The 14,393-nt window shown below is 36.0% G+C and overlaps 1 protein-coding gene across 1 annotated transcript in view; it reads left to right on the top strand.

Annotated features, from left to right (window-relative positions):
• Positions 1 to 14,393, top strand: part of LOC128664462 (follistatin-related protein 4-like) — a 1,075,469-nt gene that overhangs the window by 946,712 nt on the left and 114,364 nt on the right. Inside the window, exon 7 of the mRNA XM_053719289.1 lies at positions 7,061 to 7,181. Coding sequence (XP_053575264.1) covers positions 7,061 to 7,181 — 121 coding nt within the window. The remainder of the gene's footprint in view (positions 1 to 7,060; positions 7,182 to 14,393) is intronic.

A 14,393-nucleotide genomic window follows, 5' to 3' on the forward strand; every position in this document is an offset into this window, starting at 1 on the left:
ATATATCTTGTACACAACCTTTGTTTATATTTCATTATTCAACACGTTTCTTAACTAAGTCAAGAAACACTAGTATAATTATTGAATATATTGATATTCCTTTGTTTACACACATCTAAAAAAAAGATTATATTTCATTTGTATATTCTAAAGGCTTAAATGGATTCTAAACCCAAATTGTTTTCTTTTATGATTAAGATAGAGCATGCAATTTTAAGTAACTTTCTAATTTACTCCTATTATCAATTTTTCTTAGTTCTCTTGCAATCTTCATTTAAAAAAACTAAAATGTAAAGCTTAGGAGCTGGCCCATTTTTGGCTCAGAACCTGGGTTATGCTTGCTTATTGTGGCCAAATGTAGGCACCAATAAGCAAGCACTATCCAGGGTGCTGAACCTAAATAGGCCGGCTCCTAAGCTTTGTATTCCTGCTTTTTAAATAAAGATAGCAAGAGAACAAAGAAAAAATGATAAAAGGAGTAAATTAGAAAGTTGCTTAAAATTTCATGCTCTATCTGAATCATAAATGAAAAAAAATTGGGTTTTGTATCCCTTTAACCCCTTAACGACCAAGGACGTACGCCACACGTCCTCAAAAAAAATACAGTTAATGACCGAGGACATGTGGCGTACGTCCTTGGTCTGGAAAGCAGCTGGAATCGATCCTGCTCGCTTCCAGTTGCTTTCCGGTTATTGCAGTGATGCCTCGATATTGAGGCATCCTGCAATAACCTTTTTTAGCAATCCGGTGCAGAGAGAGCCACTCTGTGGCCCTCTCTGCACCGGACATCACCGGCTAAATTCGTTGGTGGGTGGGAGCCGGTTCGGGAGGCGGGGTGGCGGCCATCGATGGCCTTGATGATGTGTAGGGGGGCGGGGATCGTGGGCGGGGGTGATCGGAGGCGCGCACGGGGAGGGAGCGGGGCGGGGCGCGTGCACGGGAGGGAGCGGGTGGGAAACCGCTACACTACAGAAAAGAGGTGTATTAAAAGTTAAAAAAAATAGTATTTATATATATAAAATACATTAGTCAGGGGGTGGGGGATTGGTCTGTGGGGGGGGGGGGAAGCTACACTACAGAAAAATAACATAATAATTAAAAAAAAAAAACATTTTTCTTGCAAACTTGGTACTGGCAGACAGCTGCCAGTACCCAAGATGGCCCCCAATAAGGCAGAGGGGGGGAGGTTAGAGAGCTGTTTTGGGGGGGATCAGGGAGGTTGGGGGCTAAGGGGGGATCCTACAAAGTAGCATATGTAAATATGCTAAAAAAAATTTTTTTAAAAAAAAAACACTTTTATTTTAGTACTGGCAGACTTTCTGCCAGTACTTAAGATGGCGGGGACAATTGTGGGGTGGGGGAGGGAAGGGAGCTGTTTGGGAGGGATCAGGGGGTCTGATGTGTCAGGTGGGAGTCTGATCTCTACACTAAAGCTAAAATTAACCCTGCAAGCTCCCTACAAACTACCTAATTAACCCCTTCACTGCTAGCCATAATACACGTGTGATGCGCAGCAGCACTTAGCGGCCTTCTAATTACCAAAAAGCAACACCAAAGTCATATATGTCTGTTATTTCTGAACAAAGGGGATCCCAGAGAACCATTTACAACCATTTGTGCCATAATTGCACATGCTGTTTGTTAATTAATTTTAGTGAGAAACCTAAAATTGTGAAAAATTTAGCGTTTTTTTTTAATTTGATTGCATTTGGCTGTGAAATGGTGGCATGAAATATACCAAAATGGGCCTAGATCAATACTTGGGGTTGTCTACTACACTACACTGAAGCTAAAATTAACCCTAGAAGCTCCCTACATGCTCCCTAATTAACCCCTTCACTGCTGGGCATAATACACGTGTGGTGCGCAGTCGCATTTAGCAGCCTTCTAATTAGTAAAAAGCAAAACCAAAGCCATATATGTCTGCTATTTATGAACAAAGGGGATCCCAGAGAAGCATTTACAACCATGTATGATATAATTGCATAAGTTTTTTGTAAATAATTTCAGTGAGAAACCTAAAGTTTGTGAAAAAAATTGTGAAAAAGTGAACAATTTTTTTTTATTTGATCGCATTTTTCTGAACAAAGGGGATCCCAGAGAACCATTTACAACCATTTGTGCCATAATTGCACATGCTGTTTGTAAATAATTTTAGTGAGAAACCTAAAATTGTGAAAAATTTAGCGTTTTTTTTAATTTGATTGCATTTGGCTGTGAAATGGTGGCATGAAATATACCAAAATGGGCCTAGATCAATACTTTGGGATGTCTTCTAAAAAAAAATATATACATGTCAATGGATATTCAGGGATTCCTGAAAGATATCAGTGTCCCAATATAACTATCGCTAATTCTGAAAAATAGTGGTTTGGAAATAGCAAAGTGCTACTTGTATTTATGGCCCTATAACTTGCAAAAAAAGCAAAGAACATGTAAACATTGGGTATTTCTAAACTCAGGACAAAATTTAGAAACTATTTAGCATATGTTTTTTTTGGTGGTTGTAGATGTATAACAGATTTTGGGGGTCAAAGTTAGAAAAAGTGTGTTTTTTTCCATTTTTTCCTCATATTTTATAATTTTTTTTGTTGTAAATTATAAGATATGATGAAAATAATGGTATATTTTGAAAGTCCATTTAATGGCGAGAAAAACGGTATATAATATGTGTGGGTACATTAAATGAGTAAGGGGAAAATTACAGCTAAACACAAACACTGCAGAAATGTAAAAATAGCCTTGGTCCCAAACGGACAGAAAATGGAAAAGTGTTGTGGTCATTAAGGGGTTAATGAACTGTATTTGCATCATTAAAATAAGTATTTAGTAAATTAGAAATCTAATTTTTATCATCATATTATTTCCATTAGTGAGCACCAAAATATAATTTGTTTTATAATTTTCTTTTTAAACCATAAAGTACAATATAATTTGCGTGTGTTTGTTCATGCAAGTTCTAGATCTTATTTTTGGTTCTTCCTTTTATTTCTTTTGTCCCTTTGTTTGGATAATGAATAGAAAATAAATCCCTTGTGGGAAAATTCATTACTACAACTAGTTTAGTATGCTGTCACTCTGGTGTGTACATTGGTATATATACATATGTGCATGTTTATTGCTATATATATATATATATATATATATATATATATATATATATATATATATATATATATATATATATATATATATATATATATAAATACATATCATATATATATATGATATATAGAAACACTTTCGGCTAGATTACGAGTTCTGCGTTAGGGTTAAAAAGCAGCGTTGGCCAGTCCCAACGCTGCTTTTTAACGCCCGCTGGTATTACGAGTCTTGCAGGTACAGGTGTACCGCTCACTTTTTTGGCCAGACTCGGAAATACCGCAAATCCACTTACGTTAATTGCGTATCCTCTTTTTTCAATGGGACTTGCATAGCGCCGGTATTACGAGTCTTCCAAAAAGTGAGCGGTAGACCCTCTCCTGTCAAGCCTGGTACCGCATTTTAAAGTCAGTAGTTAAGAGTTTTACACTACAACGCCGTAGCATAAAACTCTTAACTAAAATGCTAAAAAGTACACTACCACCCATAAACAACCTATTAACCCCTAAACTGAGGCCCTCCCACATTGCAAACACTAAAATAAATTGTTTAACCCCTAATCTGCCGAACCGGACATCGCCGCCACTATAATAAACATATTAACCCCTAAACCGCTGCACAACCGCATCACAAACACTATTTAAATATTATTAACCCCTAATCTGCCGCCCCTATAATAAAGTTATTAACCCCTAAACCTAAGTCTAACCCTAACCCTAACACCCCCTAACTTAAATATAATTAAAATAAATCTAAATAAAATGAATACAATTTAATAAATTATTCCTATTTAAAACTAAATACTTACCTGTAAAATAAACCCTAAGCTAGCTACAATATAACTAATAGTTACATTGTAGCTATCTTAGGGTTTCTTTTTATTTTACAGGCAAGTTTGTATTTATTTTAACTAGGTACAATAGTTATTAAATAGTTATTAACTATTTAATAACTTACTAGTTAAAATATAGACAAATTTACCTGTAAAATAAAACCTAAACTAAGTTACAATTACACCTAACACTACACTATAATTAAATTAATTATCTAAACTAAATACAATTAATTACAATTTAAAAAAATTATCTAAAGTACGAAAAAAAACCCTCTAAATTACAGAAAATAATAAAATAATTACAAGATTTTTTAACTAATTACACCTACTCTAATCCCCCTAACAAAATAAAAAAAGCCCCCAAAAATAAAAAAAAAGCCCTATCCTACACTAAATTACAAATAGGCCTTAAAATAAAAGGGCCTTTTGCGTGGCATTGCCCCAAAGTAATCAGCTCTTTTACCTGTAAAAAAATAAATACAAATACCCCCCAACATTAATACCCACCACCCACACAACCAACCCTACTCTAAACCCCACCTAATCCCCCCTTGTTGGGGGGGTATTTGTAATTTTTTTTTTACAGGTAAAAGAGCTGATTACTTTGGGGCAATGCCCCACAAAAGGCCCTTTTAAGGGCTATTTGTAATTTAGTGTAGGGTAGGGCTTTTTTTTTATTTTGGGGGGCTTTTTTATTTTGTTAGGGGGATTAGAGTAGGTGTAATTAGTTTAAAAATCTTGTAATTATTTTATCATTTTCTGTAATTTAGTGTTTGCTTGTTTGTTTTCGTACTTTAGATCATTTTTTTTAATTGTAATTAATTGTATTTAGTTTAGGTAATTAATTTAATTATAGTGTAGTGTTAGGTGTTTATTTTACAGGTAAATTTGTCTTTATTTTAACTAGGAAGTTATTAAATAGTTAATAGCTATTTAATAACTATTGTACCTAGTTAAAATAAATACAAACTTGCCTGTAAAATAAAAATAAACCCTAAGATAGATACAATGTAACTATTAGTTATATTGTAGCTAGCTTAGAGTTTATTTTATAGGTAAGTATTTAGTTTTAAATAGGAATAATTTAGTGAATTGTATTAATTTTATTTAGATTTATTTTAATTATATTTAAGTTAGGGGGTGTTAGGGTTAGACAGGTTTAGGTGTTAACAACTTTATTATAGTGTTGGCGACGTGGGCGGCAGATTAGGGGTTAATAAATGTAGTTAGGTTGTGGCGACATTGGGGGCGGAAGATTAGGGGTTAATAATATAATGCAGGTGTCGGCGATGTTGGGGGCGGCAGATTAGGGGTTAATAAGTGTAAGATTAGGGGTGTTTAGACTCAGGGTTCATGTTAGGGTGTTAGGTGTAGACATAAAAAGTGTTTCCCCATAGGAATCAATGGGGCTGCCTTAGAAGCTGAACGCTGCTTTTTTGTTTTTTTTCCGCCGGCTCTCCCCCATTGATTCCTGTGGGGAAATCGTGCACAAGAACGTTACACCAGCTCACCGCTGACTTAAGAAGCGCTGGTATTGAGGTGAGATGTGGAGCTAAATTTTGCTCTTCGCTCACTTTTTTTGCGGTTAACGCCGGGTTTCTAAAAACCCGTAATACCAGCACTGTCTGCAAGTGAGTGGTGAGCATAAACTGCTCGTTAGCACCGCACCCCTGTTAACACAAAACTCATAATCTAGGTGATTGTTTTTGGATTAACACTTTATTTGATACACACACAGGCCATTTTGTTTTATATGGCGTTTTTGTTATATAGCAATGACGTTGTTAATGCACAGTTGGGCTACCTATATGGTATAGCCCTCTGATATTTGCACACGGTCTCCAAAGATTGGTGACCAGAATGAGGGAGGGGCCTACAGGCCTTTATAAGTTTGTTCATTCACACATTTGTGTTGTCAGAAGAAGGGACGTTTGAGGTTCCGAAACGTCACAAATAAATACTTTTTTACACTGATATCCAAAGTCCAGTGAGTGCTTTACTTTGTCTCTTTGATATATATATATATGTGTGTGTGTCTGTGTGTGCATATGTATGTATATATGTGTGTGTGTGTATGTGTATTGTATTTGTGTGTGTGTGTGTGTATATATATATATATATATATATATATATATATATATATATATATATATATATATATATACTGTATATAATATACATTTAAAACAAATTAAAATTAATGTAATGTATGATAATGAATGTAATTTATACTCAAGTACATACATTACAGGAAAAATGTATAAATGTTTAACATTATCAATTATCAAAAATAGATTTGCATCTTGTGCAAAAGCTGTAAACATATTTGGAATTATGTTAAATTACTAACAAAACCCATATATTTTTCAGAAGAAGCCTTGATTAATCAAGTTGAATCTGTAATTTGAGTAGTAGAACTGTCATAAAAATGGTACATATAACATTTCAATAAGTGTACAAAAATCAACATCCCAGTTCTGTTGGATGAAGAGGAAATTCTAATAAAGTCATTTTAAAGTGTTTTTTTTTTTCAAATTTAATTTGCATTATAAAAAATGTTCAGTTAGTATCATTAAAGGGACAGTCTACTCCAAAATCGATATTGTTTAAAAAGATAGATAAAGCCTTTACTACTCATTCCCCATTTTTGCACAACCAACATTGTTATATTAATATGCTTTATAACCTTTAAACACCTACATTTCTGACTGTTTCTAAGACCCTGCCACTTTTATTTCAGGGCATTTTTATGGCTGATCACAGCAAGACAGTACTAGTTCATGTGTGCCACATAGATACCATTGTGTTAACTCTCGTGGAGTTATTCATGAGTCTACACTAATTGTCTAAAATGCAAGTCTGTAAATAAAACTGAGACAAGGAGACAGTCTGAGAAATCTTAGAGACAAGGGAATCACAGAGGTAAAAAGTGTATTAATGTAACATGTTAGTTGTGCAAAACTGGGAATGGGTAATAAAGTGATTATATATTTTTTAAACAAAAAAAATGGAGTAGACTGTCCCTTTAGTATAACACTTGGCTGAATTATATTGAAATCAAGCTAAATCTATAAAGAGTTAGAGAGTAATTTATCTATTCTGTGCTTTTTTTTTACTTACAGGGATTTTGGAGAAGACAATTCATTATATATAACCAAGGTAACAACAATTCACATGGGCAATTACACATGCTATGCTTATGGCTATGAAGACCTGTACCAGACACACATTCTTCAGGTGAATGGTTAGTAAATGGCAATCCATGACAATTCACAACACATTCTGCTGCTAAGCTCTTTCTAATGTTAGCTACTTGATGTACTGTACATGTAATAATGATATTTGTTTCAATGGTTATATGAGGATATTTGGACAAAGCATCAATAAAAATAACATTTTACCTATCTCAATTGAGATAGATCTTATGGAGAATTATAATTCTCGATTTAGTTGATTCAAACACAAGCAGAAGGCTTGGATTTATAAATCTTCGAGGATGGTGTTTTTTTATGTTGCAGTAAAAAAAGCAGCCAAAACCTGAATTTGCTAAATGACGTTTTCAATATCAAATCAAAATAACTTTTCATGTGAAAAATTTCAAGTTATAGTGACCTGGAGTTTCTATTGATTTTGGAAGTTATGTGAACCTTCTATTCATTCTCAGTTAGTATATTTAAGATGAATAGTTTTGGTTACTGGCTTGACTATTCCAGACAGACAGTAAGAGAGCGCCCAGGCTGACAGTGCAAGATTAAAGTATATACTGTGCCCCCAAAAGGGTTTATTTACACTAGATTGATCCTAAGATATTTTTAAATGCTAATAGTAATGTATTACAATTGTATTATTAATCAATAAGAGATTATTAGGACTTTATTTTTCTGTGTTGTTTATGTATAAAAACTACTGAAAATCTTGATTATGGAGAGCTTTTTATCATTTTTCTTTATACAATGTAAAACTGGCAAACATATAGATAGAATTGAAATAGTGTAGGGTCCAGCGTATATTGCTATTAAACTGAACTTCACAAGTTAAACAAGCCCTAAAGGCAGTTTACATTTGCAACTATTAATGTAACAGAGCATAGACTAAAATGTTTTAAACTTGAAAAAAGGTTCACAGCTCAGAACAAATTAGTATTCTCAATTAAAGGAACTATGGCTTTGTGATGCACAATTCTAGCGTTTATGTATTTCAGTTATTTGGAACTCATAACAATACATCTGGACTTTAAAGTGATATGAAGCCCAAAAGCTTTCTTTCAGGGTTCAGACAGAGCATGCAATTTTTAACAACTTTCTTATTTATTTCTATTATTACATTTACTTTGTTTTCTTGTTATCTTCTAATGAAAAGCAGGGGCACAAGCTTTGGAGCCCGCCCATTTTTGCAGCACTATATGGCAGCAGTTTTGCAAAAATATTATCTGTTTGCAAGCTCACTAGATGGCAGCACTATTTCTTAACATGTAGTGCTCCAGATGCCTACCTAGGTATCTCTTCAACACAGAATATCATGAGACCTAAGCAAATTTGATAATAGAAGTAAACTGGAACGTTTTTTTTCAAATTGTATGCTCTGTCTGCATCACACATTTTTTTTTTGCATATCCCTTTAAGGACTGACTGTGCGGCACAAGCATGCTTGGAGAAAAATTGTAGTACAGAATGCCATTAGAAAAAAGGTTGAAGCCCCAGAGAGGTGTCAGTGGGGGCTCCTTTATATGTGTAGTAGGGGAAGCATTCCTTTATATGTGTAGTAGGGGAAACATTCCTCTATATGTGTAGTAGGGGAAGCATTCCTCTATATGTGTAGTAGGGGAAGCATTCCTCTATATGTGTAGTAGGGGAAGCATTCCTCTATATGTGTAGTAGGGGCAGCATTCCTCTATATGTGTAGTAGGGGAAGCATTCCTCTATATGTGTAGTAGGGGAAGCATTCCTCTATATGTGTAGTAGGGGCAGCATTCCTCTATATGTGTAGTAGGGGAAGCATTCCTCTATATGTGTAGTAGGGGAAGCATTCCTCTATATGTGTAGTAGGGGCAGCATTCCTCTATATGTTTAGTAGGGGAAGCATTCCTCTATATGTGTAGTAGGGGAAGCATTCCTCTATATGTGTAGTAGGGGAAGCATTCCTCTATATGTGTAGTAGGGGAAGCATTCCTCTATATGTGTAGTAGGGGAAGCATTCCTCTATATGTGTAGTAGGGGAAGCATTCCTCTATATGTGTAGTAGGGGAAGCATTCCTTTATATGTGTAGTAGGGGAAGCATTCCTCTATATGTGTAGTAGGGGAAGCATTCCTCTATATGTGTAGTAGGGGAAGCATTCTTCTATATGTGTAGTAGGGGAAGCATTCCTCTATATGTGTAGTAGGGGAAGCATTCCTTTATATGTGTAGTAGGGGAAGGCATTCCTCTATATGTGTAGTAGGGAAGCATTCCTCTATATGTGTAGTAGGGGACGCATTCCTCTATATGTGTAGTAGGGGAAGCATTCCTTTATATGTGTAGTAGGGGAAGCATTCCTCTATATGTGTAGTAGGGGCAGCATTTCAGTTTTTTGTGTGTGTGGGGGGGGGGGGAATGCTATTACAAAGTGAGTTTACTATTTTTTTTCTCAGGATACTATTTTTTAAGAAGGGAGGGGGTTTGATTTAAAATAATAATACAAAATAAAAGATTATATAAAGCAAACATTTTATAAATTATTAGGATCTAAGAATGGTTATAAAATATTAAGATCTAATGATGTTTTTTAATTCTTGCTCTGCTCTGAGTACTCACAAATGCCTAGTCTGCCCCTAGAAGACATTTCGGTCACCTATTGAGTTTCCATATGACCATTTAGGGCACAGACATCCTAAAAAAAATAATTGATCCTAACCTTTCATTGGCTTAGGCCTGACACCATCAGGTGGGGGTTACGTGCAAATTTGCATAGTGTCATGGACCTGATAAATTATCAGCTATGACTGGGGCACTAAGTTTACACCCTGGTGCCCTAGGTTTGACCTTCTAAAACATGCATGGATGTCCCTAGTTAGCCATGCTACACCAGTGGGAGCTAGAAGAGAAGCCTATTACAAGTGCACAATTTTATTTCCTGCATCCAGATGGACAGATCGTTCACCTGAGCACCTCCTCTTCATAGAGGTCTGGCGCACTTCTCAGATCTTTGTGAGGCCTGGCAGGGAAAGTTCCATGGAAAAAGAATGTGATGAGAAGCACCAGAACACTTCTCTGGTAGCGTACAATACCTCTTCTCTGGCCACACAGTATCAGCAAGATTTGAGCATCCATCGAGATGCTGGAAATAAAAGGTTGCACCTCAGCCTGTTCTCTCCTGGCTCCCTGTGGAGGAAGTGGCCCGGCGGGTGTAAATGCAATGCTGGCTGCAGCTAGTTAGGACTCAGGAACATAGAAAGTGGATAGGGGGCCTGGTCCTTGTATATTTATGTGTATCTTTTACAAATACATTGCACTTTTTATTTGTTTATATTTGATCTATTGTAAAATAAAACTGACAACTTCAGAAAGTTGGAAAGACAGGGGAGTTCCCTGGGATGACTGGGGAGTCCAAAGGGTATTTCTAAAGCTCTCTAACAATTCTCATGAAATGATGTAGAGAATTTTACACAAGCCGGTCTCACTGATTTTTCTCGCCAGCTGTGAAGTTTGATCAAAATTCTCAAAACACTTATTTAACTGACAGAAAATACATAAAAACTACACTAGAGACAAAAGCAAATTATTTTTTGTGAAAACATTTCAGTTTAATTTGTATTTGCTTTAAACTGAGACATATTAGTTGCAGGTGCTTTCTTGTTAACTTTGATCTCCTCCGGGGGGGGCTTATTACTTTATATTATCTATTTAATCATTAGGCATATAGAAAGTAATCAATGTAATTTGTAAACGATACACATAAATATACAAATTATGGGCATCATTTTTTAAAATTTCACATAAACTATCAATGCATAATCACAATTTGTAAAATCACAATCCTAAATGCACTGCTGTTTACAGAATCTAAATGCATTAAAATACACAATTAGAAAGTGCAAAGCTTTAAGGCAATAACACTTAAAGAGCATAATCTAAATTGTAAAGTAATATGAAATACAAAGCACAAAGTGTAAATGTAATAAAAACCTAATTTCACGCAGTGCTATACTGCACTGGACTTGTCTTTTCTTCACATATAGAAATTTCAGGGAATGCCCTTAGATAAGAATAAGAAAATTTGCCTTTTTAGAATTTCATGCTAACCAGCTCAATGTGATTTAAAGCTGGAGACTGTGCTAGTCATTTCATAATTTGGAGCCTACCATCTTATTTCTTCTAAGGTAGTTTCTGACATAGTCTGGAGGTATGTTTTGGGTCATTATTTTGCTGTAGGATAAACCCCTGACCAACTAGGCATAAACCACAGGATATTGCATGGCACTGCAAAAAGTTGGTTCAGAGTACCACTCCCTATAAAAACGTCTATAATGATGACTTAAAGATTTCAAATCTTCAGCAGTCCACTAGCGATGCACCCCCTCTTTTTCTTAGTCTGATATCTTAGAAACAGCTTTTTTTCTGCCACTCAACTGTCAAATCTGCAGCTTTAAAGACTCCTCTACACAGTTGAAATAAGACATGCTTACTTCAAATAGTGTTAAGCCTGTATTTTGATATGCTGTGATGATATGTTTGTCCTGTGAACCCCTATAACACAAAGCTGTTGACTCTCAGAAACATATTTTCTGATTCTTTTGTGGCTTTGGGTCTGCTAGACCTCTACTTGTCAGAGTTTCCTCCAGTTTCCAAGAGGCCTTTTGATGGTGAAGGAAGATGTACTCACTGTCACCTTGGCTAGCTTTGCATTTTCTCTAAAGGAAAGCCCTACAATTTTAAGGGTTATAATGATCTGTATGTGTCCTTTGCTTACCCGTTTTTTGTCCATTGTGATAGCAATATATTACTTCATGCAGTACCTACTGTCTAAATAATGCTTAAAGGGACACTGAACCCAATTTTTTTCTTTTGGGATTCAGATAGAGCATGACATTGTCAGGGTTTTTTCCCTGTTGTGTTTGCCATGTGCTGCTGGTAGCCATTTTACTCACCTCTCTTCCTGACTTGGTGCATTGTGGGGATGCTGCTCACTTCCTGCACTTCCTTTTATGGCCAGACTGGTGTGCATCATCCATGTGAGAACAGGATGCAGTCTCAGAATTGTGATGTCATCACTTTTATTTAAAGGGCCTCTGTTCAGTATGCTTTGCTTTGCGTTGTCTCAGACCTGTTTGTGAGAGTTCCTGTGTATTACCTGCTGCCTGACGTCCTTCCTGGTTCCTGATCCCTGACTTGTTCCTGACTTTGCTGTTTTCCTTGTTCCTGATTCCGGCTCGTCTGACTATACGCTTTGGCCTCCTGACTCGGCTCGTCTACTACCAGCTCTGGTTTTGACTCCTGGCTTGTTATTTGACTTGTGGACTTTTTATTATTTTTTGCTATTAATAAAGGTGTGATTATTTTTGCACTCTCGTCTCAGTCTGATTCCTGCACCCTGACAAACTTTCTAATTTACTCCTATTATCAAATTTTCTTCATTCTCTTGGTATCTTTATTTGAAATGCAAAAATGTTAGATGCCGGCCCATTTTTTGGTGAGCAACCAGGGTTGTCCTTACTGATTGGGTGGATACATTCATCCACCAATAAAAAGTGCTGTGCAGAGTTCTGAATAAAAAAAAAAGCTTAGATGCCTTCTTTTCAAATGATCCATTTCTCATGGTAATTATATTCCTGACCACTAGGTGGAGGCAAAGTTTCCCCAAAACTCTAAAGCCCTTAAAACCCCTCCCACCTTTTAGTCTTGTCTTTGCCTTCACAGGAGGAAGGTGAAGAAATGAGGTACCTGTGAGAAGGGTTCTTAGACTGAATTGGGGTCCAGTTTCCCCTCAGAGAGCTACTGTTTAGATAGAAGAAGAGTATTTGGGAGTATTAGTAGTGGTACAAAAAAAAAGTATAGGCAGTTAGTCACAGGGCGCCACAGTGTTGCAGGGACTGTTCCAAAGCCACCTCCTGTTGGTTCAACATTTTACTCCACGTGTTTAGATCCTCTGCTGTCATGTGTACACCACTGGATTGCTACTTGCTGGAAGCAGTTCTTATCTACCATGGTAAGTCCAGTAGTGTGGGTGCCTATTCGGTAAAATGTGGATGGTGTTGTTTGGCCCCTGATTAGCCTGTAGGCTATTATTAGGTACTCTCTTATTGGTATATCATAGCCTGGGGACCATTATGTCAGGCATTATATATGGCATGGGTATACAATACCTTACTTCACTCTATGCAGGCTTTATGTGCCTTTTGGTAAAAAAAAAATGTATATTCTTTAGTGTGGTTGGCTTTGGTGTAAGGTTAATTGCTTATCCTACCTTATTAGTATTGTGATGTTTAAATAAATGTTTGTCTTTTGATCTACTCATTACCTGCCTGTTATATCTTTTAATACAGATCCTTCCTCTAGTCTGTTAATACTACTATTTTAGAAGCTAGATCTTCTGAACATATCCTTCCAATATTAAGTGTATTTTTTTTGCAAGCTGGTTGATATTAAATCCGTCCTGCTCAGATTTGTAAATCATGCATACATTCTAACATACAGCCCAATGTTGCTCTTGCTTCTAAAGTTATCTGTCCCTTCCTCTGTTTGATGTACATAGGGGAGTTCCTCAGATTTTGCTCCAGGATTTTAAGATTTTGTACACTCTACTATATCTGAGATGTTGGCGGCCATAACTCGTCCAAGGAAGCCGTAAGAATGTGGTTGCTGATAATCCATCAACTAGCTTTTATTATTTGGGCAAGTCTAAGTCTGTTAACTAAATGTTTTCAAGCCCTGGTTCTTCTGATTTATCCTCTGAGGGTGAAATGTTTCAGATGATCAGGAGTCAATCTCTGATTAGGTAACTGATCTTCCTCTTTTTATTTAAGCTTAAACTCCTTTGATCTCTTTAAAGAGAAGTGTAATGTACTTTAGATTTAAGGTTTCTGAGGATGTCAGTTAAACAGCTAGAGTTTAATATTTAAACCCTCTGTTAAGTCATCTGAAGTATTTCCAGTTTCCTGATACTATCTCTGAGATCATTCTAAAGAGTGGTCTAAGTCTGGTATTCATTTTTATCCTGCTCAAAGATTAAAAGGATGTCTCCTTTGCCTTCTTCCAATTTAGAGCTTTAGGAGCTTTGGGAAACTATTCCTAAGGTGGATAGGGCTGTTTCTACTTTTGCTAAACGTAATACTATTCAATTTGAGTATAGTACCTCTCTTAGAGATCACATGGAAAGGAAATTAGTTTTTTTTTTTATAAAAAGCTTTTTTTGCAAGCAGGTTTTCTTTTTAGAACAGCAATTAGTATTGCTTTTAATACTTTCATTTGTGATGCTGTTTG

Source organism: Bombina bombina, chromosome 6 (assembly GCF_027579735.1).
Source record: "Bombina bombina isolate aBomBom1 chromosome 6, aBomBom1.pri, whole genome shotgun sequence".
NCBI lineage: Eukaryota > Metazoa > Chordata > Amphibia > Anura > Bombinatoridae > Bombina > Bombina bombina.